Below are 24,834 nucleotides of genomic sequence, written 5' to 3' on the forward strand. Positions count from 1 at the left end.
CTGTCGTGCAGCCCTCACCCCCATCCGCCCTCAGGACCCTCTTCATCTTCCCAAACTCAGACTCTGCTCCCTGCTAAACACCAACTCCCCCTGCCCCTGGCACCCAACCTACCACCTTCACCCCGGAAGGACCGCTCTGGGAACCTCATGCAAGTGGATTCCTACACTATTTGTGTTATTGTGACCTAGGTTATTTCACTGAGCATAATGTCCTCAAGGTTCATTCACATGGCAGTAGATGTCAAAATTTCCTTCCTTTCTAAGACTGAGTAATATTCCAGTTCATGGACAGACCCAATTTTCCTTATCTGTTCATCCACTGAGGGATCCCTGGGCTGCTTCTGCCTCGTGGCTCCTGTGAATAATGGTGCTATGAACACGAGCATGAAAATGAGACTTTGTGCTCAACTATTTGAATATGTACCTAGACGTGAAACTAAACTCATCACCTGAACCCATTCAGAAGGAAACATCAAGCTTTTACTATTCCAGGAAAAACAACAACACCGCCCAGTAAAACTTTCAGGAATGCAGACAGGGTGAAGAATAAGAAAATGCCAAAGCACATGGGCTGCTTTTATAAACCACCTCGATTAGCCTGCAAATGTGCCATTTCAGGAAGATGGTGACTCCCACTTATTTCTCTGATGCTTGCTCACAAAGAGTGCTCCCATTGCTGTTTGTAATCAGTATCAGGAGCCAATTAGGGACCAAAAAAAGACACCATTAAATGTCTCACAAAAGCAGAACTTTGACAAGTGGACCTGTCTCATCACATGAAAATACTTCTTTGGTCTTCCTTCTCCACAGGCTGGGTCACCTGTCATAGTAGTCACTCAGAGCTAGGCTAAAAGGATTATTCTCATATTCTATTTAATAATAACCAAGGATCATGCATACTGTACCTCTGATAATACTGAGACAACCAGCATCAACTGTGCAATAAAACCATCAGAAACACAACTGGGAACTCCTTCCCCTTTGTTCTCACACCTCTATGAAATAATCCGGCTAAATGGCAATTGTCACATGTTTGTTCCCTCTCGGCAGGAGACCCAGAGGACAATGACCAGTTTTCTCTTTGGGTCCCGTGAGAGCAGGGAACTGCCTTTCTGCAGCAAGTGTTCCATCAGGAAGCAGCCTCCACCACAGGAGAAACCGTGGGGATGGCACAGAGAGAAGTGAAATTAACTCTGGCTTCCTTACACAAAGAGAGAGCTCTAGGAGGTGTCTCCTGAGGAGAGTTAAGTCCATTAATTTTAAACTTTGTTACCCTAAAGGTGGATGTTGCAACTTCTGGTGTAACCATACACTAAATTAGAAACAGTATCTACAACAGGAGATGGGGAAAACTGAAACAAAAAAATTCAAGAATCCAAACCAAGGCTAGAAATACTGTAAATAATAAAAGTTGAAACAGGTAGGAAAAACAATACAAAATAGGCAGGTAACATTCTAAACATCACAGCTGGTAGAATAAATACAAATGGACAACTTGTTCCACTTTAAGTAACCAAGACTGACAGATTAATAAAATTCTAACAATAAGCTATTTACAAGAGATGTCAACCAGAGGATTGGCAGAACTAAATCAGGCAAATTCTAACCAAAAGAAAGCTGGCATGGCTATATCAATATTGTTAAAAAGACTTTATCCTCAGTAATGCTTTTAATCTTAAAGAGAGTCCCTTCATAATAACAAAAGTTTCAAATTACCGGAAGTTGTATCTATTCTAAATTTGTATCCCTGACACAGTAGGTATCAAAATGTACGAAACAGAATAACTAGAACCATAAGGAAAAAATAAGGAAAATACATAATCAGAAGATTTTAACATGCCTCTCAATACCTAACAGAAAACTGACCCAGGTTCCCTCTGTTCTTGCCCCCTCTCCACAAATGAGGAGGAAACAGGACATGTGAACAGCCTCATAAACTTGACCCAAAAGATCCACACAGACATACTGTAATACACATTTCCCGCAGCAGCTGCGATGAAATGAAACACTGACCCTGGAGCGGAGATGAATGCAGCCGGGAAGAGAGCTGCAGCTGACCCCAAGCCAACGAGGACCACTGTGCTCGGTCACAGGCTAGGGGCGAGGGTGGGGAAGAGTTTACTACAACATAACCCACTGAAAGCAAATATATACAGCTTGTTAATCATACTTCTTTGGAACAGAAGTGAAGGCCATCCCTCACCCAGCATTTCCATCTGCCAGAAACACTTTGGTAAAAACTTCTGAATACGTGACCTTGAACTTGTACTAGAAACTTACCAGGTCACAGAACTCGAACACCAGAAGATAGGGGATTGCTTCTACACATTGTCCGACACACTGGAGGACATTTGGATGCTGAAGGATACTGGTAAAAAATAAAAGTCACAGCAGTGTTCATGAGGGAGCAGGCCAGTAAAACTGTTCAAACAGTAACCCCAAATTGAACATTCTTAATGATTTAAATATGATCAACTGAAAAGTGCACCAGAAGATTATATTTAACAGATGCATTCTAAGCTATGTATTGATTAAATAATTCAAAGGCAAGCAGGTGAACATTTTCACAAATTAAAACAACTTCTATCATCAGAACCTTTTAACTCTGGCAGTTTAAGTTTATAGCAATCATTTTGAAGCAGCATTTAAAAGGCGGACTATATTCAATAAGCATTTCAATCCACATGTTAAGTAACTCAGTTACTTCTTAGGCTATCTATTTTATATACTGCTTTTATAAATCATTGTACATGCAAACATTTTTGAAAAATATGTTGTCTAAAACAAAGCTTTAAAAAAAAAAGATATGCCAAAATGTTGTTGTTTTTTTTTTAATCTTTATTTTGAAGACAATAATGAAATAAGAGTAAGTTGCAAAGACAGTACAAAGAGGTCCCAGGCTCCCTTCACCCAGTTTTCCTTCCTGGTGACACCTGAGACAAACACAATGCCATCCTGAAACGAGGGCACTGACGCTAGGGTGCAGTGTCTGTGTGCGCCTGGCCCCTGTTGCCAAGTGTGCAGATTCATGCAACCACTACACAATGGAAATACATAACTGCCCCCCACCACGAAGCTCTCCGTGCCACCCTCCATGGTCACATCCGACAACCCCCACCAACCATCCCTCGGCCCTGGCAACCACTAATCTGGTCTCCTTTCCCACATGTCTCATTTTGAGAAGATTATGTAAATGAAATCACACAGTGTGTGGCCTTCTGAGGTTGATTTTTTCACTCAACATAATGCCTTTAGGATTACCCAAGTTGCTGCCTGCATCAGGGGGGGTCCCTTCTCATTTACTGCTAAGCAGAATTCCACGGATTGGATGGACCACAGTTTGTCTAAACCAGTCACCTAGGGATGGCATTTTAGTTTTCCCAGTTTGAGGCTATTATAAATAAAGCTGCTATAAAAAATCATGCAAGAGATTTTGTCTGGAAATAAGTTCTCTGAGATAAATGCCCAGGAGTGCAACAGCTAGACTGATTACAGGATGTGATAGTTAATTTTGTGTCAACTTGGCTGGGCCATAGTGCCACAGATATTTGGTCAAACATTATTCTGGACCACTTCTGTGAGGGTGTTTTGGGATGAGACCATCATCAAATCAGTTAACTTTCAGTAAAAGCAGATCATGCTCCACAGTGTGGGTGGGCCTCGTCCAATCAGGTGAAGACCTTAACAGCACAAAGACCAGCCTCCCCCAGTGAAGAAGGAAAACTGTGAGCAGACGGCCTCCACACCTGAACCTGACAGTGGCGCTGCTGCGCCGCCAGCCTGCTGGCCCCACCTGCAGACTCGCCAGACTCCGCAACTGCATGAGCCATTTCCTTAAAATAAACTACCTACCCACCTATCCATTCATCTGTCGACCTACCTAACTATCCATCTATTTACCTATCCATCTACCTACCCACCTACCTATTCATCCATCCATCTATCTGCCAGCCCATCTCTCTATCTACAGATCCTACTGGTCCTGTTTCTCCAGAGAACTGTGACTAATACATATGGTGGTTACATGTATGTTTAGTTTTTTAACAAAGTGTCTCACTAGCCTGCAGTGACTATACCATCTTCAACTACTTTGAAGAATTCTCTGGACAAACTGTCTAACCCCAGAGATTCTTCTGGAGAGTTTTTAGGTTTCAAACTCCATTTCTTTAACAAATCTATTCAAATAACCTATGTCATATTGAGTGAACTGTGGTGGTTTGTGCTTTTTGAGTGACTGGTGCATTTCATCTAAGTTGTCAAATATATATACTAGAGCTGCTGGTCCCATTCTATCCTCTTGATGTCTGTAGGGTCTGTTTCATTCCTGGTATTAGGAATCTCTCTCTCCTGTTCTCTGTCAAGTGTTGTTAGAGGTTTTTCAATTTTATTGTCTTTCCAAAGAGCCAGCTTTATGTTTCACTGATTTTTATCTACTGTCTTTTTGTTTTCTGCTCTTTTCTTTAATATCTACTCCTGCTTGCATTGAGTTCACTGTGCTCTTTTTTTCTGGTCCCTTGACATACGCACTGAGATTTCTGATTTGAGAGTCGCCTTTTCTAAGGTAACCCAGCCCCATAGGTAAGACGGAGCTTCCCTCTCCCTGCTCCTGAGACTGTGCCTGTTGTTTTCAGACATCTGACTATGATGTGTGTTGGCACACATTTCTTTGGGTTGATCCTGCTTGAGATTTTCTCCATGTCTTGAATCTGTAGGTTTGTCTTTGCAAAATGTGGAATAATTTTCAGTGAATAGTTCTTCAAACATCTTTTCTAGCCACCTTCTATCTCCTTTCAATCTGGGACATCCTGATCTTTTGTTCAAGTCCCCCGAGTCCTTGGGGCACTCTTCATTTTTTAAGCTTATTTTCTTTTGCTGCATGAACTGGGTGATATTTATCTTCAGCTTCACTGATGCTCCTTCTTTGTCCTCTCCATTCCGCTGCTGAACTCATCTATTCAGATTTTATTTTGATTACTATTTTTTTCAGTTCTAAAGTGTCCATTCAGGTCTTCTTGATGTCCTCCATATCTTTGCTGAGGCTTTGCATGTTTTCATTTGTTTCAAGGGCACTATAATTTAATTGTTCACTGAAGCATTTTTACAATGGCTGTTTTAAACTCCTTGCCAGATAATCCAAACATCTCTCTCACCTTGGTGTTAGTATTTGTTGTCTTCTGTGTACTTATTTTATTGAAGTATAGTTGATTTTCGATGTTGTGTTAATTTTTGCTATATGTCAAAATGATTCCGTCTTACAGATATAAATGCTTTTTCATATTCTTTTCCATTATGATTTATCTCAGGATATTGAACATAGGTCCCTGTGCTGTAACAGCGCGACCTGGATGCTATCCATTCTCCATACAAGAGCGTGCATCTGCTAATCCCAAGCTCCCAACCCAGCCTTCCCTCAGCCCCCCTCCCACGTGGCAACCACACGTCTATTCTGTCTGAGAGTCTCCTTGTGTTTTGTAGATACATTCATTTCTATCATAGTTTAAACTCCACATGTAAGTGATATCATGTGGTTATTTGTCTTTCTCTGTCTGACTTGCTGCAGATGGCATTATTTCACTCTTGTTTATGGCTGCGTAGTATTCACTGTATATACTGTACATACTCCTTTATCCATTCATCTATGAACACTCAGATTGTTTCTGTGTCTTGGCTGTCGCACACAGTGCTGCTATGAACATATTGGGGTGCTTGTACCTTTTATCTGAATTACAGCTTTGTCCAGATATATGCCCAGGAGTGAGATTGCTGGATCATATGGTAGCTCTATTTTTAGTTTTTTGAGGAATCTCCATACTGTTTTCCATAGTGACTGCACTAATTTACATTCCCACCATCTGCTTCCTTTTCTTACTTGTGCTGAGTTCTCTTGGTTCTTGGAAAGATGAGTGATTTCGATTGAAACCTGGACATATTGGGTCTTGTGCTGTGAGACTCTGGATCTTATTTAAACTGTGTATTTTATAACCAGAAATCTCAAACTGGTTTTAAACACCTGATCTTCAACAGACCACATTTAAAAAACATATGCTATGGTTTACTTACTAGTATGGTTCTCCATTTTTCAAAAAAGTGTCTTGTTCCTTTGGGCTTGCGCTTGCTTTTAACTCCTTCACGATTACTCTTGCTACGCTAGTGCCTGTGTAGATCTCTCCAAGGAGCACCTAAAACCAAAGATGAGAAACGGAACAGTTCTTCACAACGGTTTTCATTATAACCATGCTATCTACCTATTAAAATGTGCTTTAAGTGTCATAAGGGGAAGTGGGGAAAGGAGGAGAAACAAATAATTGGAGGAGGATGAAAAGCTTCTAAAATTCCCATCTCTTTTCCATTCTCACCGCTCTTATGCCAACAATTAGAAAAGGCTCTGATAAAGAAATAAAAGGCCTTCCTGGGGAAACTCACACACCCAGAAGCACTGACGCTCACGCTCCCACGTGGTTTCAGGGGCCCATGGAGAAATGCAATCGGCGCCACAGTGCGTAGGGAGGTGTGCAATGTCATGCACAGTAAGACTTAGGCGCCTCTGCATTCTAACAGTGTAACAGAGGGGAAAAAACGAAAGTGAGCAGACTTTACCTTTCCAAACCAGCCATTCCCAATTTCCTGTATGTAGTTCAGACTGTGGCGGGCAACTTGGGGCTTCAAACCTTCTGTAGGAAAAAGAACATTTAAGAAGTAAAGGTAAGTATTTAATGAGAAGACATAATCAGTATATAACCTATAAAGTACAAGTGCTAATATAAACTTAATGTTTCTGATAATAAAGATAGAAATAAATACTTAAGGGCTTCTCTGATGGCTCAGCGGTAACGAGTCTGCCTGCCAATGCAGGAGACACAGGTTCAATCCCTGATCTGGAAAGATCCCACATGCTGCGGAGCAACTAAGTCCATGAGCCACAACTATCGAGCCTGTGCTCCAGAGCCCTGGAGCGGCAACTGCTGAGCCCTCCCAGCAGAGCTGCTGAAGCCCGCACACCCCAGAGCCTGTGCTCTGCAACAAGAGACGCCGCTGCAACGAGAAGCCCCAGCGCTGCAACCAGAGAGCAGGCCCTGCTCGCGGCAACGAGAGAATAGCCCACGCCCAGCAACAAAGGCCCTCAGAGCCAAAACATCAATAAACAAAATTATAAAAAAAGAAAGTTTTAAAACTGACAGTATTTGTGAATACTGTCTGACTCTGAGCTCCGGCACCAAACACTCTGATCAACAGCCCTACTGTAACCGCCAGTCACCACCGCTCACTGGCCTTTGCTGTCTTTACTTTTACGGGGGTTGGGGGTGAGGTGGGGAGTAGGGATCTCTAGACTGCTCCTCTCTGGAAACACTGAAAGTCTTGTCACAAACTCAACCTCATCAGAACTCTGGAAGACGGTGAAGGTTTAGAGCAATCAAAGGGAACTAGGAGAAAGGCCACTGAAAAAGGGAGAATTTCTTTGTGGCCTTTCATTCACCCACATCCCACCTCCCTCTTAAAAACATCTTAAAAACAACCCATGTGCCAGAGTGGGTGCTGGTCCCAGAGGGAGCAGAGTGGCCTCCTTCCCCAGGAACTGTGTCTCTCTTGACCTGACCGGGGCTTCCCGAAAGGAAGGCCTGCTGCAGGGGTGCCCCTTCTTCCACTGAACTGGGCTCTATCAGGATGTGGAGGCTTCATGTGCCTCAAAACAACAAAAGCCAGGTGGACAAGGCGCTGCCACCCGGGGCAGAAATCAACAACCGAGGCAATAATAAACAGGCTGAAGCTTCAGCGGAAAAGCTCAGTGAAATCTGGGGTGGGGGGAAAGGAGCTCTTTTTAAAAAGCTATTATTACACATATGGGGTAACCTAGGAGCCATGTGCATCCTCAGGGAAGGACATCCGCTCAGAAGAGACCCAAGAACAGAGGCGTCACCTCTGAGGAACTGAAGGCTGAGGCAGAGCTGTCAGCGGCCAGGCTGGGCACCTGCCCTGGCACAGAGTCAGGCTGTCAGGACCCAGACGGCATCTGCTCCTTGTTCTTTTTTTTTTTTAATATCATGTTATTCAAAATATCCAGTTTTCAACAGAAAATTGCAAAACAAGTAGAGAACAATAAATAATGGTACATGAACTGGTACAAAGGAAATTTAAATGAAAGTGTCCCTGAGAAAACAGACACTGGCCTTACTGGACAAGAGCCTAAATCACGCGTTTTAAATACGCTGAAAGGGCTAAAGGAAACCACAGGCAAAGAACCACAGGAAACTGAAAGAAGATCAATAAAGTGAGAGAAATGATTAAAAGGAGCCAGAGTTTTAGAGCTGAAAGTGCAAGAACTGGGGGAAAAAAAAAATCACAAGAAGGGTTCAACAACAGATTTTGGATAATCAGTAAACTTGAAGGCAGGTCAAATGAGATTATCCAGTCTGAGGAGGAGGAAGAAAGAAACAAATGGAAACATCAATGAACTTAAGTCTGACCGCCAGAGTGGTGCTTCACCACAGAGCAGAAGGCAGAGAAATCAGCAAGTGGAGGAGACACGCAGTCCAATCATTTTATGATTAGTAGCAAGGCTTCCTTTCTCAGAACTCAGAAGTTATTCATGGAAACATGACATCAGGATGGAAGGCCTTACCTACAGAAGGCTGGAACTGTGATGGAGCTGGTAGTGAGACCGTTGGTACTGAAAGTGTGAAAACTTCTGCTGGAGACTGGACAGAGGGAGTGTCTTCTGCTGGTGGTGTAAAATCGATCTCATCGTCGAAATTATCTTCAAATTCCTAAAATGAAGGAAGAGCGATGCTGTATCTAATATAAATCCGCTTGAGAGCAAGTGCCAAAAACATCTGCTAACATGTAAGGCATGAACATTTATTCACTCATTGGGAACACCCTGCCATAATTTTTTTTCCCAATTCATATTGTCTTCAAGTAAAAAACATATGTAACTGTGTTCTGTGACCCTAAACAGAATAAGATCTGAAAATCAATTATCGTATGTAACTTTTAAACCGATCAACTTGAAGTTAAATGCAAAGTTTTCTAAAATGACACCTAGAACTTAAAATTTACAGGCTCAAAATTTTATTTTTAAGTTACTATGAAAGTGAAAGTGTTAGTCACCAGCCATGTCCAACTCTTTATGACCCCATGGACTGGGGCTAGCCAGGCTTCTCTGTTCGTGGAATTTCCTGGACAAGAACACTGGAGTAGGTTTGCCATATTCTTCTCCAAGGGATCTTCCCAACCCAGGGATTGAACCTGGGCCAGTTTAAGGCATTCTTTTTACTATTATTATTCACTTTCACAGATCTCTTTGCATACTGAATTAAAACATTTATTTTTGAATTGTATATGTATTTCTGGTGTCTTGTGATTTAAATCAAAATAAAGACAGTTAAAAGACTCAGAAAAGATATTTTTAAGTGAGTTCTATTTCTCTGGCAAGAGTAACAATGCATAAACGTACTAAAGGAGGTAGAAAAACCATCAGGATCTGAACCATGAAGGTCAGTATTAAACTCTGCAGCACATAAGTGCAATAAACATTAAGAACATCTGGCTTTCTAAAGATGGCAACTTTAAAACGGAGGCTGCACCAACCGGGCTGCGGAACCCTTTTAAGTGTCCCTGTCCAGCAGAGCTATCCTGACTCCTGTATCATCATTCAGCGAGCTGGGCCTGTCTTGGTGCCTGTGTTACTTTAACATGGATACAGACGACTGTCAAGGTCACTGAGATGACTAATGAGCATTACCCCACCAGGCGCCATGACAGAAGCCGGACGGGACTGTTTTCCAGCCCTCTATGTGACCAAACTCTTTTCTACCACCTCCCTCGACCCCACCCCGTGCATGGGAGAAGCTGCCGGGTGTAAGGATGGATGTTGCTGAGGTAGCATTTTGTATTTTCATACACGTCACAGGTGTTGCCAAACGCATCAGGACACTATCGCTATCTGCTGGGGAGGAGAGAGGAGGACACTACAATCTGTGAGGTTACCCCAAAACAGAAGAGCTCCGTCTGGTTTCCCCTTCGGACATTCTTCAAGGTTCTCGTTTAAAAAACAACTCCATCCGTCACTCCTAACCTGGGCAGCGCGTGATATCCCATTAGGCAGTAGGAATTCTAAAGACTGAGAAAGGTAACACAGCCTAACAGCGACAACGACGGGGCCGTGGGGGAGACGGGGTCACTCTCAGTTACGCCCTCCACTGCCTGGACGCGCTCCCGCAGGCCACTGACTTGACCAGGCTAAGCCTCCTGGTCGGGAAATGACTTCCCAGGGGCCATTCAGTTCTGGAACGCCACACCCCTCTAAGGCCAAAGGAAGACCACGAGTGCCGGACGGTGACTCCTCCTCCCGTCACACAGTCTGAGCTGGTGAGGCTCTTCTGAGCAGTGTGGGCCCTGAGCGGCTGCAGCAGTCACCTGGGGAGGCCTGAGAAACACACACGCTCCCTGAGTCTGCGTCGTCACGGACGCCCTGGGCCCACACTGAGTGTCAGGGGGATAAGAACGATTCAAGGCAAGAGTGAGGTCTTGTGACGTGAGACTGGTTTCAGAAACACTGGTCGGCCTTTACGTCTGTCCCCAGAGGGCCAGGTGTCTGCACGGCCCATCAGCGAGACTGTGAGTCTGCCCACCGCTGCGCCCCCAGGCAGTGCAGTCACCAGGGCCCCCCAGAAGGGTCTGCACCGATTCCAGGGCCTCAGGGCTCATGTCCTCTGGGCGGGGAGTCTTCTAGAGACAATGACCCGTGCTAGGGAGTCTTCCTCCAGCCCCCTTCAGCCCCCCTCTCCCCCTAACATGTGTTAACACTGGCGTCCAGCCAAAGGGACAGCAGGTCTTCCGTTCTCAGAGCTGCCACCAGACCCAAGGCAGAGGGGACACACAACAGAAGCAGGTGTGAAGCTGGAGAAATGAGGCCACGTGTCCACAGAAAAGGCTCCCCCCGACTTGAACCTCAGTCCTCAGGGCTTGTGGGACAGCCCCACGACTGTCATCAGGCACTAAAGCTCTACCTGCAGGACCATTTTCTCTGCACACACCCCCTTCTTTCCCCCCCTTGTTTCATGGACTCCTTTTAAATAAGTCTTCACTGAGCCCTAAAGCATGCCAGCTGCAGGTTCTAGAGAGGACACCCCAGGTGGTTTCCAGCAGACTCCGCCCAGAAGCTACCAGGCCAGCCCCTCTATGTTATCACACACACACCCCACCCCTCACCTCCCACCCGGGCCAGCTTTATTACCAGATGCTGCTCCTGACAAACAAAAGGCACTGGGGGATCCCCTGGCTTCTGTCACTCAACAACCACAAATTCACCAGCACTCGCAAGTTTAGAAAAAGAATCAAAACCAGCCTGCTTCTCCCTACAGGCTTTACAGCAAGTGAACTGAATCACCGTTCCTTATTCCTCACTCAGCAAAACTTCCATTAAGACAGGCAAGTGGTTCCTGTCCGTGAGGCTCCGAGGCCAAGCTGGCAGCTGCGGCCGGGGGCCCAGACACAGACAGCCTACTGCACTGTGTACGTGAAGCTTCACCGACACACAGTGGGGACCACTTGCTTCCATGCTGTCTGGGGCTCACGTGGCCACAACGACAGAGGTGAGGCTAAGCAGCCTTGACAGAGACCGCGTGCCCCACAGTAGTTACTATTTACAACAGCTCTTTATTTCACTTTAATGGTTACTATCTGGCCCCTTCAGGGGGGAAAAAAAAAAAATTGCCACCCCTGTTCCCCAGGGACCATGATATACAGCCATTCTGTTGATAAACGTACCAGAGGATGACTTTAAAAGTTCCTCCCATCTGTGCTCACCTTAAAGTCTATTTCTGGGTCCTTACAGCAGGATACACAGTTTGCAATTAACACTATTAATATCATTAAGCTGCCCACAGAGAGGATCACAAAAGACGTGGAAATTTCTGCAACAGGTGCCTCCCCTGGAAAGAGAAATAAACAATGTTAACATAGGCATTCCAAAATCGACTTTAATAAGCGAATCAATATATTTTCTGCCATATATAAATGGGACCAAGAGTTAATAAAATAATTCTCAAATGCTCAAGATACAGCTGATGACCAACCTAGGATAAGAAGTTGAGAGTCTTTTTTTCTTTTTAAACTTCTGATTTCGAAACAATTTTAGATTTACAGCAGTTGCAGAGACAAGGCAGAGCGTGCCCGTACACTCTTCCCCCAGCTTCCACCAGCCTGAGCATCTTACGCAGCACGTTTATCAGAGCTAAGACACCAACACATGTACGACACCACCAGCTGAAGCCCCGACTGTACCTGGACTTTACCAGCTTTTCCATCAACGCCCCTTTTCTTTGCCAGGATTCAACCAGGGCCACCGATGTTCCATTTACTCATCATGGCCCTAATCTCATCCAACCTCTGATGTCTCTGTCTGTGCTTCACAACTGTGACGCTTCTGAAGAGTACTGGTCAGTGACTTTGCAGACTATCCCTCAACTGGGGTTGCCTGATGTTTTCTCAGAACTGGGCTGAGGTTACAAGTATGTGGGAAGAATCTAGAATACGGCCGGGTGAAACATCCTTCGCGTGACATCGTATCTGGGGCACGTGATGTTGGCACAACTCACTACTGGCTATGTGAAGCCGGGTCCCAGGGCCCAGGTGGTCTCCGCCAGGAAGACCAGTAAAGTTAACAGTCTCCTTTTCCCTTTGCACACTCCTCTCTTCAGAAGCCGGTCACAGAGTCCAGGGCACACGCCCAGGGAGGGGAATTTAGCTGTACTTCTGGAGGGAGCAGTGTTACTGATGTGCAGGGGTAGGTTAAAATGACTACAGTCACTGATAACCAGGGGGACGCGCTCTGAGGCTCCGCCCACACACTGGGTCTCTGGAAACACATACACTGTGATGCTCTACTGGTGATTTTTCTATTTGCCTTTGTTCTTCAACATGTATTACTTGGGACTCTTCTGTAAGGGAGAGTTGTCCCTATTCCTGCATTTTCAGTCATTGATAAAGTTATGAACTCACAGATATTTACTCTATTCTATACTTTGGGCGATACTCCATTATTCTCATGACTCTGCAGCTCAGATTGTGCCAGCTTTGGCCCCGTGGGGAGCTCTTTCAAGCTAACGCCTGGGTCCTTCGGACATGCCCCCCTCTTTTTTTTTTTTTCCTCCAACACTTCCTCACTCTGGAGCTACAGGAGGCTCCAGGTTCCCCTTATATTTTCCCCCTTCTGGCTTTAGAATCAGCCACTTCTCTAGGGAGCCCCGGTCATGATAGAGAAACTGGAAACGACACACCTGTGACTACAGCCTGTGACCGGTTTTTGCTTGGGGGTGAGGGGACAACTCAGAATAACTTCCACATCTTTAGAGGGCTGTTTCAAAAAGAATCTGCAATAGACACTCCATGTGAGCCACTGATAAGAAGCCTGCAACCCCTGTCGGGAGCACAAAGACTCTGATAGCTCACTTTCAGCAAAGACTCAGTTATCTAGACATCATCTTATTCAGGTAGGCTTACTCTGAACCTTTGTGTTTTTGTAACAGCAAATTGTTCAGTCTCACCTACTGGTGTTTTACAAAGAAACATACTTCTCTTTCTTTTTCTCCCACTTTGAGATATAACATATAGCACGGTGTAAGTTTAAGGCGTACAACATGATAATCTGATATACATATATACTGTGAAATGATTGCCAGGGGAAAGTCAGAAACAAACTTTTCCACCTGCGGCTAATTATGTGTTCAAAGGCACCGAGGAGGAAGCCTGGAGACAAGTGAAGTGTCTCCTTAAATGAGACAGCAGCACGGGAGAAGAAAACAAACATCGAGCACACTCCTCTGTGAGTGAAACGCATTCTCGAACATAACACGACTTCACTGAAGAGCACCGAGGCCTGCACGTCGATGCAGGACTCAATTCCCTTCCAACAACAAAAGAGAGAGCGTTGTGAAACCTGCTGTGTTACAAGGGGGTTTGGACTCCGTTGCAGCCTTCCTTCCTAAAAACAACACGGTTAACCAAGTGTTGGAGAAGGCACTGGCACCCCACTCCAGTACTCTTGCCTGGAAAATCCCATGGACGGAGGAGCCTGGTAGGCTGCAGTCTATGGGGTCGCTAAGAATCGGACATGACTGAGTGACTTCACTTTCACTTTTCACTTTCATGCATTGGAGAAGGAAATGGCAACCCACTCCAGTGTTCTTGCCTGGAGAATCCCAGGGATGGGGGAGCCTGGTGGGCTGCCGTCTGTGGGGTTACACAGAGTCGGACACGACTAAAGTGACTTAGCAGCAGCAGCAACCAAGGGAAGCTGCAAGTTCTAGACCAACAAAACTGCACACAGAGGGAAATCCACACATGAACAAGGAAGACCGCAGAATTCACCAACTAGGGACACTGACGTCCATCTGGGAAACTAAGCTAAGCGAGAAGCCCGAGCCGGAGGGCCGACCTCCTAGGAACCAAGACGCAGCCTGGCCTGTGCCGCCCACTGATGTTGGTTCTCAGAACCGTTTCACTGCCCTGACTCGTTCGTACGATAAGGTCAAAGACCACTCCTGAGGCTTACGTGGCAAAGCACTTTCATATACGCTGTATCTCACTCACCTTTAAGACGCGGTTTGCCCACCGCACCACATGTTAGGGGTATTTTACACTTGAGAGGAAGCGGTTTTCATTGGCAGCGTCTCTTCTTTCTTAATGGCAGAGAATTAAGGGAATGTCATAATTGGTCACATCTGAGATTTCACAGATGATAAGCACTATTTTCACTCGACCATCAGGATACCAGCTCCATGTCAGGAACAAGGACACCGACGTGCCCAAGAACACGAGATGAGAGGGTGGCCAGGCCAGACAGTCCAGGGCGCTGGACTCAAGCCCTCTCCTCCGCCCCGATTCCCTCAACATCACATCATTCTGTCTCGTTGTTTATAACATTCAAAAACAGCCTAGCCTAAGTGCTTCAGAGGGAAGCCTCGCACTGTAATCAGGGCAGTTCACAATTTTGGGGCTCCCCTCCAAACTCCACGGAGTGAACAGTAAACAACTTTTCCCCCTCGTTTCATCCTTTTTATCATTACCACCTATCATATAACATTTGATCAAAACTGCCGGAGGGCCAGCTCAATGATCTGATTCATAAAACTATCTCGTCTGAGTCATCAGGTAGACATGAGAAGTCATACCCATGTTAAAAATAAACAGTCATGCTGAGTTTTGCCCGTCCATGAAAATGTATTTATTTCTGTTCTGACTCCGCAGGGAGAGCGCTCAAATCCTCCCTGGGCTCTGTGACGACCTAGACGGGTGGGACGGGGTGGGAGGTGGGAGGGAGGCTCAAGACAGAGGGGACGCACACAGACCTAGGGCTGATTCATGCTGACACGTGGCAGAACCAACACAAGATTGTAAAGCAATTATCCTCCAATTAAAAGCAAATAAAATTTTTTTAAAAAGACACTGCAGGGGCCTCTGCTCTGCTGGACTCAGATTTCTTCAATGTACACAAGCCTACTTCACCTCAGTGTCAGCCAGGCCCACTGAGAGGATGCTAAATCACTAACCTAAAAAATTTTCTAGATAGCCTCGAGCAGAAATTTTTACAATTTTACCACTTCTAAAAACTACTTCGTTGACTGCATTTTTCTTCTGACTGACCCAAAGTATTGTGATTTAAAAAGAGAGAAAAAAAGCTCTGTATATCAACAAAGAAAACTTCCATACAAAAAAGAACTTGTATAAAATGAAGAAAACAAACCAGCCTCCCGTGGGCGGCAAGGTGAGCTGGGTCTGCACAAACCACAGAGAGGAAGCAGTCTCTAGACGTGAGGAACTGCAAGGAAAGCCCCGTGGCCCCCACGGTCAGACTGCAACCCGGGCCCCTGCAAGGTTCCTGGTTGCAAGTTAAGCAGCTGTGAAGAAAGACAGCTTTCCTTTGACATTCTCAGGCTGTAGCATTCAGAAACGTGTAAGTCAAACCGATCACTGCCTAAGGGAAAACATCAATAATGACAGGAGTGTCTCCTCCACACATTGAGGCTGCCTGGCTGATTACAAACTGGGAACAAGGATAATGAGAGGTTTGGGGTGCTTCGTACGCCTCCCCAAGACTCCAATGCAAAAACACAGCATCTCAAAGGTGCAGCCAGTATAAGTTTTTATTTTAGTTCCCAAACCGTTTTAATAGACATCTACCCAGCACTTGATTTAGTAAGTTAGGGAACTTCAGAGACTCGAGGAGGTTAGGTGCGTATCATGTTTTACAGACAGGTAATCTGGGGAGCATGATTTCTCAGCAATGACTCAGAGTAAGTGAGGCGTGCCACGCAATCATTAATTCCACCATTTTAAAGCCCTGCCTAGAACCCCGATCAGAACTTGAATATATGCATAATCAACTGAAGATTCACCTGTGAATCCATTTTCAAATTAAATTAAAAATTTTCAAGGTTCACAGATAAAAAAGAAACGATGATCAGTGTCAAGACCCACAGGGGACGGTGACATGCTGACCTTCTCGTTTTGTCACTCTCTCCTTGGTTACCAGCTGATATGCTTTCACAAAGAAAACTGCCTCCTATTTACTATTTGGTTGCTCAGTGGCTCAAGTCATAAAGGGTGAGACTGAAGCTTCAAATTCTCTAATCACACGGTTCCTTCCTCTAGCCACCAGTCCCTATCCCAAAGCTACTTAGGGACCTGCCAACATTCGCACAAGCTGGAATCAAGATTGCTGGGAGAAATATCAATAAACTCAGATACGCAGATGACAGCAGCTTTATGGCAGAAAGCGAAGAGGAACTAAGAGCCTCTTGATGAAAGTGAAAGAGAAGAGTGAAAAAGTTGGCTTAAATCTCAACATTCAGAAAACGAAGATCATGGCCTCTGGTCCTATCACTTCATGGCAAATAGATGGGGAAACAATGGAAACAGTGAGAGACTTTATTTTCTTGGGCTCCAAAAGCAATGTGGATGGTGACTGCAGACACGAAATTAAAAGACGCTTGCTCCTTGGAAGGAAAGCTATGACAAACCTAGACAGCATATTAAAAAGCAGAGACATCACTTTGTTGACAAAGGTCCATATAGTCAAAGCTATGGTTTTTCCAGTAGTCATGTACAGATGTGAGAGTTGGACCATAAAGAAGGCTGAGCGCTGAAAAATTAATGCTTTTGAACTGTGCTGGAGAAGACTCTTGAGAGTCCCTTGGACTGCAAGGTGATCAAACCAGTCAATCCTAAAGGAAATCAACACTGACTATTCATTTGAAGGACTGATGCTGAAGCTCCAATACTCTGGCCACCTGATGCGAAGAGCTGACTCATTGGAAAAGACCCTGATGCTGGAAAGATCGAGGGCAGGAGAAGGGGGTGACAGAGGATGAGGTGGTTGGATGGCATCACTGACTCAATGAACATGAATCTGAGCAAACAGTGAAGACAGGAAGACAGTGAAGGACAGGGAAGCCTGGTGTGCTGCAATCCATAGGATCGTGAACAGCTGGACACAACTTAGCGACTGAACAATAATGATGCAAAAAGACAGACAATCTAACAGTATGTGCCTCCAGATGGAAAAACACACCATCACCCACTACAATCCAACAGTAACAAAATATCAAACTTGTATCTGACCAAGCCTCTAGGTCTAAATACCAATTAACAGGAAATAAAGAGAATGTTGGAATGTATTGAATTGCCTAACAAGAACATAACCAGCAAAATTCAGGCTATGAAAAACACTCAAGGAGAAAAACCTGATGAATTACAAGGAGAGAGAAAGAAAGATAAAAAAGGAACTAGAAGAGAGTTTAAGAAAGACATACCAACCAAGTGCAGTGTATAGGTGTTACTGAAACACGATTCAAAACCGTAAAAAAAATTGACAACAGAGACAGCTGGAAATCTGGGCACTGACAAGTGACCATACTCGAGAAGCATGATTCAGTTCTCTGAGGAAAAAACTGACACTGCTTCTGTTTTTAAGAGTCGTCTTAACCTCTCACAGATAGTGACCTACTGAGCTATGTCTGAAATTCGCTTCAAGATAGTATGAGGGTAGAGAAAGTGATGGGGGTAGCATGAAGCAAGCTGGCCTCCAGCGGATTCAAGCTGGGTGAAAGGTACGTACATGGGAACTCACTGCAGGCCCTGTCTGGTCTTATGTATGTTTGAAGTTTTTCATTTATTAAATAAATGCCTATTTACAATGCATGTGTTAAGTTTTTTAGAAACGCTGTCACGGAGGGTGAACTGGCACAGACAGCTCTGGAGGCTGCAAGTCCCAGATGAAGGGTGGGCAGGGCTGGTTCCGCGCGGCTGTGGGACGCGGCCTGTGGCTCCCCAGCATCTTCACATGGCCTTCCCCCGGCGCCTATCTCTGTGTCCAAATGTCCCCTGCAAGCAAGGACACGGTCATGCCGAATCACAGCCCTCCTCACAACCTCATCTTCACCTCGTCACCTCTGTAAGACCCCATCTGCAAATCAGGTCACACTCTGAGTTATCAGAGGTTAGGGCTTCCGTGCATGAATTCGGGACGGGTGTTCGGTTTAACCCATCTGCAGGCCGTATGTTTAAATGAAAACAAAAAAAGAAAAAAAACCAGAAAGAGAACAGGTCAGGACAGTGTCACACGAGGTCACCAGGGGACCAGAGAGGGCGCCTCCAGGGAGGACGCCGGGGGGTGCTCTGTGTTCTCACCCATCTCAGCAGAGGGGTTCCCCGGGTCATCGGCCTAAAGTCCAAGATCCTTCACGAGGCTTGCAGGGTCCCTGGACCTCCAGGGACCTCCAGACCCCGGCCAGGCTCTCCACCCGGAGCAACGATGCTCCCAGTCCTTTCAGATGGACCCTCTGTCACATCAGCCTTCAAGTTCACCTTCTCCCCTCCGCCCTGAAATTCATCAGAAACCTACCAGTGAGCAGGAAAAATTCAGACTTCCAGGGGCAAACAAACAGGACCAAAAAGGAGCATTCCTTCAGTGACCTGTGCTCTTTCTCCCCATCACCACAGTCTCAGTCCACCGCCTGGGGCGCCCCCCGCTCCCCCGTCAGTTTCCCACTCCCTCCTCAGCTCACACACAACTCCCCCCACACTCTTCACCTGTCCATTCTGCAACGCGAGTTTAGCCGCAAAATTCTTCCATGTTTTCTTAAAAGCTGGGTTTCCTGAACCAACCTTCTCCTGTGATGACGAGTATCTGTCCCACAGGACCCGCTCTCCGCACGTCTCCTCTCCCGCGAGGCCGCCAGAGCGGTCCCGCCCAGCGACAGCGGGGGGCTCAGACGCCCTCTCCGGCACGGGCCCTGGGGGCGCCGGACACAGGGACGGCCCCGCACACAAGGAGCCCCCGGGGCCTCCACTGACACTGGTAACGGGAACCTTAACGGCCGCCTTCGAAGATGTGACGCCAGCTCTGCCCGGGCCCCTGTAACGGACCACCACGGCCAGGCAGCTTCCACGACAAAACTCGACCACCACACACCCTGCAGGCTGGAAGCCCAAGCCCCAGGGTCGGCGGCGCTGCCTCCTCCTGAGCTCCCCCATGGCCTACAGACCACGGCCGTCTGCTCGCCGGGTCCTCGCACGGCCCTTCCTGGGAGCAAGCGTCCCGATGGGTCTTTGTGTTCAGATTTCCTCTTCGTGGGAGGAGCCCAGGCACACTGTGTTAGCAGCTAACAGCCTCGTTTCTAACACAGTCACTTCTTCAAAGGCCTGGTCCTCCGATAGTCAGTCACCTTCCCAAGTTGGAGGGGGCTCAGTTTGGCCCCTAACACCATAAACGGGTAAATTTAGGAACACCGTCCCCTCTGGCAGGGGACCCCTCCGTGTTGGCACCAGAGATAAGTATCCGCTGCCTTCCCCCTTCCTCGCTGGCTTCCCAGGACGCCGTGGTGTGAAAACGGCCCTTAGAGTGCGTGTCAGACACACGCATCACCCTTCTGCTCTCCACCCTCGCCCTCAGGAGACACGCGTGAGACACTCAGGTATCCACTTGACAATTAAAGCTGGTGCCCACCGGACTGACCAGGCAGAACTCAGGGGAACGAAGGACCGGCAGTCTTCCAAACCGGTCCTGACATCCAGTCCATCTTCCCTTTCCAACATCCTGACAAGTAGCTCTCCTCCCTGGAGACAAGTCGAATGAATTATCATCATACTACTTGAGGAAAAACATTCAGACCACCAGAGCAAATCACACATTTTTGTTTAATGCCTCAAGATTACAGACCCATCTATCGTTAACGGTTTCCTGTACATGGAATCTTCAGTCACTAAAGGTTTTCCTGGCCTCTCAATCTAACGATACACCTATTTATAACAACATTCAACACTCTAGATTCTCCCCGATGACCTCTCATATGAGGAAGGGAAAGTGAAGCCCAGCACTAAATATACCCACCACACAGAACAGTAATAGCGTGCTGACATGAAGCAGATGGACCAGAGGTTCCACAGAGACCCCGAAGCCAGGACATCAACAGCCCAGAAGGACACACCGCGCCGCGTATTCACTAGTGAGGTGCGCTCCTTGTTCAAAACCCATTTCCAAGGCCCGCCCGGCCCCCTGTTCTCTCACCTGCAGAGAGGTGGTGCGCTTTGAGTACCTGCGAATGAGATCATTTCAGATGAAGCTGCTGTTTCTCTCGGCCATTTCCAATAAAATCTGTTATCAGAGGCTCGTTTCACTCCAATTTTAAAAACACTGACCAGGGCAGAGGCTGCCACGTAAGAGCTACGATGGCACGGTGGCATGGTTTGGTCAAGGGAATGCCAGGTTTCGGGGACTCCGGCCAGGCTGCCGAGGCCCCACACCACAGGAAAATGGCAGCAGGAACCACACTTTACGAACCAGGATCTTAGTTATGTTGACGGCATAGTTGACGTGCGGAGTCATCCACGGTGTCAGATGTTTGTAACACTCTGAGTCAGGACCTCCCTGCGGCCCAGGACACCAGCTCACCACCAGGCAGCACTGGTCCGAGAAGCAGAAATGCAGAGCCCGCATCCCAGGGCCTCGTCCCTTCAGTGCACCACTAATGTCAAGGGGAAAGGACGTTCCGTCTCTCCATGCACCTTCCCACTGCAGTACTGTGTTCACAACACTTAGCTAATACACTTTCTGCACAAGAAGGCCAAAAAGGAAATGAGAAATGACCTAGATGCTCCTTACTTCCCAGGCAGGGCTGACCCTTAACATCTGAGAAAAATGTGCCCATCTGTTTCTCTAAAATTTCCTACAACACCTTGATGGAGCCAATGGTCTTAGAACCTTTCTGACTTCCTAAGGTCTAACTTAAATTCTTGCCAATATAGTTAAAACACATTTTCAGGCAAAGTGTGCTTAAAACTTCTCCCTTCAGAGAGGAAGCAGATGGTGTCTGGATGCTGCTGGACCGGCCAAAGGGACGGATGGACTGGGACACGGGTACAGAAAATTCATTGTACTCTTCTACTTTCACAAATGTTCAAAATTCTCCAAAATGAAGTGCTACCTTCATAACTAAGCCAGAAACTGCTCACACCACTGGACAAGGTTCTGCAGAGCATCAAGGGAAGAGTACTGAGGATTTCCTATCTGATAATGCCCACTGATTTTGTCTTTATATTATACAGAAAAATAAATCTAATCACAATTTAACCCAATACAACTAGGTGTTTCCAGACACTCAGGTGTCCAGTCCAAGACAACAGACCTACACATAATTAGAGGAGTCCTGAGGACAGCGTCTCTCATGGAAACGGCTATTCCATCACCAACTGTGAAGTTCACCCATCAGGAAGCGGCCCCAACCCCCAAGGTGTTGGCTCATTCAGCAAGTGTTCACCAAGCATCCCCTGCAGGACAGACACTGCTGCAGGCTGCAGAAGCACGGAAGTGGGGAGAAGAGAGCCCCTGCACTCACGGCGTATGCTCTCGTGCAGGGAGATGGGCCACAAGCAAGATAAAAAGTATACAGTACCTGGGATGGGGATGAGCAATGTGGAAAAATAAAGCAGGCGAGATTGTCACGTAATCAGGGAACACATTCTGATATTAGGGAATTCACACGAGAGATGGTGGTGGTTCAGCCCCCGGTGGTTAGGAAAACAGCTAACACTTAGCAGTGCTTACTATGTTCCAGGCACTGTTTAACCTCACCCAGCCCCACAACAACCCTTCGCGGGGTCTACCTGAAGCCCCACTCTAAAGAGAAGAAGCTGAGCCTCGGAGAGGCAGAGCTGCTTCTCCCAGGTCACAGAGCTCCCAGGGGGTGACGCCCGGGGCACGGGGGGGGGGGGGGGGGGGGGGGGGGGGAGGGCGGGGCGCGGGAGGCACACCGCACTCCAGGGCAGTGGGGCGGGGACGCCCAGGACGTGGGGGCAGGGGCGACAGAGTGTGAGGGGAAGGGTCGTGGAGGACCTCCCATCAGGGCCCCTCGCTCTTCCACACGGGCAGGCTCTCAAAGATGATATGACGTCTGAGAAAACCATCCTGAAAAAAGGTCAAAGCAAGTGACAGACCCAAAGAGAGAAAAAGGGATTTGAAGGAGGCAGATGGTACAAGGGTTAAAAAAAAAAACTATTACAAAACTATAATTAATATCCTCAGAAAAAAGAAAAGATACCACACTCATGAGAAGATGCTGTTTAGAAGGGGATGGGGAGGAAAAACTCCTGGAAATAAAATGTAATAGAAAAAAAAACAAAGAGCCACAGAGTAGCACAAAGAGATGAAACATGAACAAAAAGGAGCGTCGAGACTCATTCCAAGGAGCTCAACACTGAACTAGGAGAAGTCCCAGAAAGAAAAGAAAAGGAATTTTTTAAAAATGTGTGATGAGATTCTTCTCGAACTACACCACTCTCCAGATTCAAGAGACCCACAGAGCACCTGTCTGGGTGGGGGGAATGGCAAAGACTCACACCACGGCGTCGCCTTGCCACTTTCCGGAACGGAGAGAGGAAGTCCCCAAAGCTGCCATCCCAAGAGGGAAACCAAGGACACGCAGGCAGGAAATCAGGGGCCACGGGCCTGGCAGCAGAGCCACCGCCTGGGCCCGGCCCGGCCAAAGCTGCCGAGAGGAGAGTCAACTCCTGCTGAGGAGGGTGGGACACACGAATGACACATTCACAAAAAACTCAGGAAATGACAACAATGTCCAGGAAACACAAAAGATGTCGGAGAAGTTTAATCATCAGAAACGCGACAGGGCCAGCTGCGAATAATCTGTAGTCATAAAAACATGAACGCTGAGTGCTGACTTAACCAAGAAGTGTAAATAACGATGCTGAGAAGGGGGAGAGTGTATGAGTACACACATTCTCTTCTTCCACGGTAGAAACTCAGTATCTACTTAAACCAAGGAACAGTAGTGTAAGCTTGTTCTTCAGCAAGATGCGGGGGAGCAGAGAGCGGGGATGAGGAAGGACAGGACAGGACAGGGGCTCACTGGGCTATTTTCATCATAAGCCCTGGAACACTTTCGCTTTAAAAAGCATCCACATGCATTAACTTATACAAAGAGAGAGCACAGGGGGAAGAAAACAGAAAACAGAGGGGCTGGGGCAGGGGGACAAAATTTAAGGAATGGGATGAAGAAACAGGGTCAAACAGGAAAGACGACGCTGTGGAGGCAGATGGAGACACGGGCACAAGCTGCACAGAATGCAGAGGAGGACGGCATTTAAAAAGTGACTTGGAAAGAAAAATGGTGATCAGTAGCAAAAGAACCGAAAGAATGGTTTGCTTCTTTGTTTTTTTTAAACTACTCCTGAGTCCCTTGGACTGCAAGGAGATTTGAACCAGTCCATCCTAAAGGAAATCAGTCTTGAATATTCACTGGAAGGACTAATGCTGAAGCTGAAACTCCAATACTTTGGCCACCTGATGATAAGAGCTGACTCATTTCAAAAGACCCTGAAGCTGGGAAAGTTTGAAGGTGGGAGGAAAAGGGGACGACAGAGGATGAGATGGTTGGATGGCATCACCGACTTAATGGACATAAGTTTGAGCAAGCTCCGGGACTTGTCGACGGACGGGGAGGCCTGGCGTGCTGCGGTCCATGGGGTCGCAAAGAGTCAGACACGACTGAGGGACTGAACTGAACTAATGAATAAAACAACTTATACTAACAAAGTTATTCAAAAGTAGAATAAAGCTATGATGCAGACAAACATACACGTTAAACAGTCATCTATTATAAGTAAACCAGGAGAGGGTCCAGGAGGGAAACCAGAAGCTGCTGCACTGCCTGAGCCCGGGGAGGAAGCACAGCCGAGGAGGCACAGGGCTGAGGGCGCCCATCAAGGCGCTGGTCTCACAGAGCTGAGGAGAGTGTGTCCAGGACACCAGGCACATTTCCTGACCCCTGCCCGAGACTCTTCACTGTGTACGCAAGCCACCTGCTCACCAGCACTCTTCTTGGGATCCACAGCCTCCAGCAGGCTCCTGACAGGGTCCAAGCCTCCACAATAGCACTGATTTAATCACAGCACTTGAAGTACTTTTTGTGTTCACAAGTGAATATTTACAAGTTTATGATTAACATTTCTTTCAAGTGAGAAATATTTTTTATCACCTTTAATTAAACACTGCAACTCAGAGGCGGCAGTAGTTGTTCTCAAAAATAAAAAAAAATTAAATATGAATGTGCTTTTCTGAGCCTTATTATGGAAGTCAGCATGTCAGTTTTCTAACTCGGTAAGGAATTATCTTTACCATTTCAAGGATCAACTAAACAATAGGTACCTTTGAATTTCACCCAGGACCTTCAGATAAAAAAACGTAAATAAATATCCAGAGGAAAAATAACTGGGAGCAGCCATGCAACCGCATCACTCTAATCAAAGTGTCCTGTAAGAACC

The 24,834-nt window shown here is 46.6% G+C and overlaps 2 protein-coding genes across 3 annotated transcripts in view; both read right to left on the minus strand.

Annotated features, from left to right (window-relative positions):
* The window catches only part of LMTK2 (lemur tyrosine kinase 2), a 72,724-nt gene that overhangs the window by 36,413 nt on the left and 11,477 nt on the right, over positions 1 to 24,834 (minus strand). For both annotated transcript variants that reach the window (XM_061153691.1, XM_061153690.1), the window contains exons 2-6: positions 11,806 to 11,930; positions 8,618 to 8,762; positions 6,598 to 6,671; positions 6,061 to 6,179; positions 2,281 to 2,368 (exon numbers count right to left, since the gene is read on the minus strand). In XM_061153691.1, coding sequence (XP_061009674.1) covers positions 2,281 to 2,368; positions 6,061 to 6,179; positions 6,598 to 6,671; positions 8,618 to 8,762; positions 11,806 to 11,930 — 551 coding nt within the window. The remainder of the gene's footprint in view (positions 1 to 2,280; positions 2,369 to 6,060; positions 6,180 to 6,597; positions 6,672 to 8,617; positions 8,763 to 11,805; positions 11,931 to 24,834) is intronic.
* On the minus strand, positions 16,639 to 24,804 carry LOC133063859 (uncharacterized). Its single transcript, XM_061153753.1, has 6 exons — positions 24,150 to 24,804; positions 20,840 to 21,825; positions 20,567 to 20,594; positions 20,015 to 20,115; positions 19,090 to 19,479; positions 16,639 to 18,879 (listed from the first exon to the last, which is right to left on the minus strand). Exons 2-6 carry the CDS (start codon positions 20,993 to 20,995, stop codon positions 18,739 to 18,741), a joined length of 816 nt encoding a protein of 271 aa, XP_061009736.1. The 5' UTR covers positions 20,996 to 21,825; positions 24,150 to 24,804; the 3' UTR covers positions 16,639 to 18,738.

The sequence above is a fragment of the Dama dama genome, chromosome 10, assembly GCF_033118175.1.
Source record: "Dama dama isolate Ldn47 chromosome 10, ASM3311817v1, whole genome shotgun sequence".
In the NCBI taxonomy this organism is placed as follows: Eukaryota; Metazoa; Chordata; class Mammalia; order Artiodactyla; family Cervidae; genus Dama; species Dama dama.

What these genes read in the sequence shown, in the direction of transcription:
- LOC133063859 (XM_061153753.1), bottom strand. Translation starts at nt 20,995, where the DNA reads ATGCGGGCTCTGCATTTCTGCTTCTCGGACCAGTGCTGCCTGGTGGTG. An exon ending in TCAACATAACTAAGATCCTG is followed by an intron (nt 20,595 to 20,839) that starts GTTCGTAAAGTG and finishes TCTCATTCGCAG; the next exon opens with GTACTCAAAGCGCACCACCT. An exon ending in TCGCGTTGCAGAATGGACAG is followed by an intron (nt 18,880 to 19,089) that starts GTGAAGAGTGTG and finishes GATGAATTTCAG; the next exon opens with GGCGGAGGGGAGAAGGTGAA.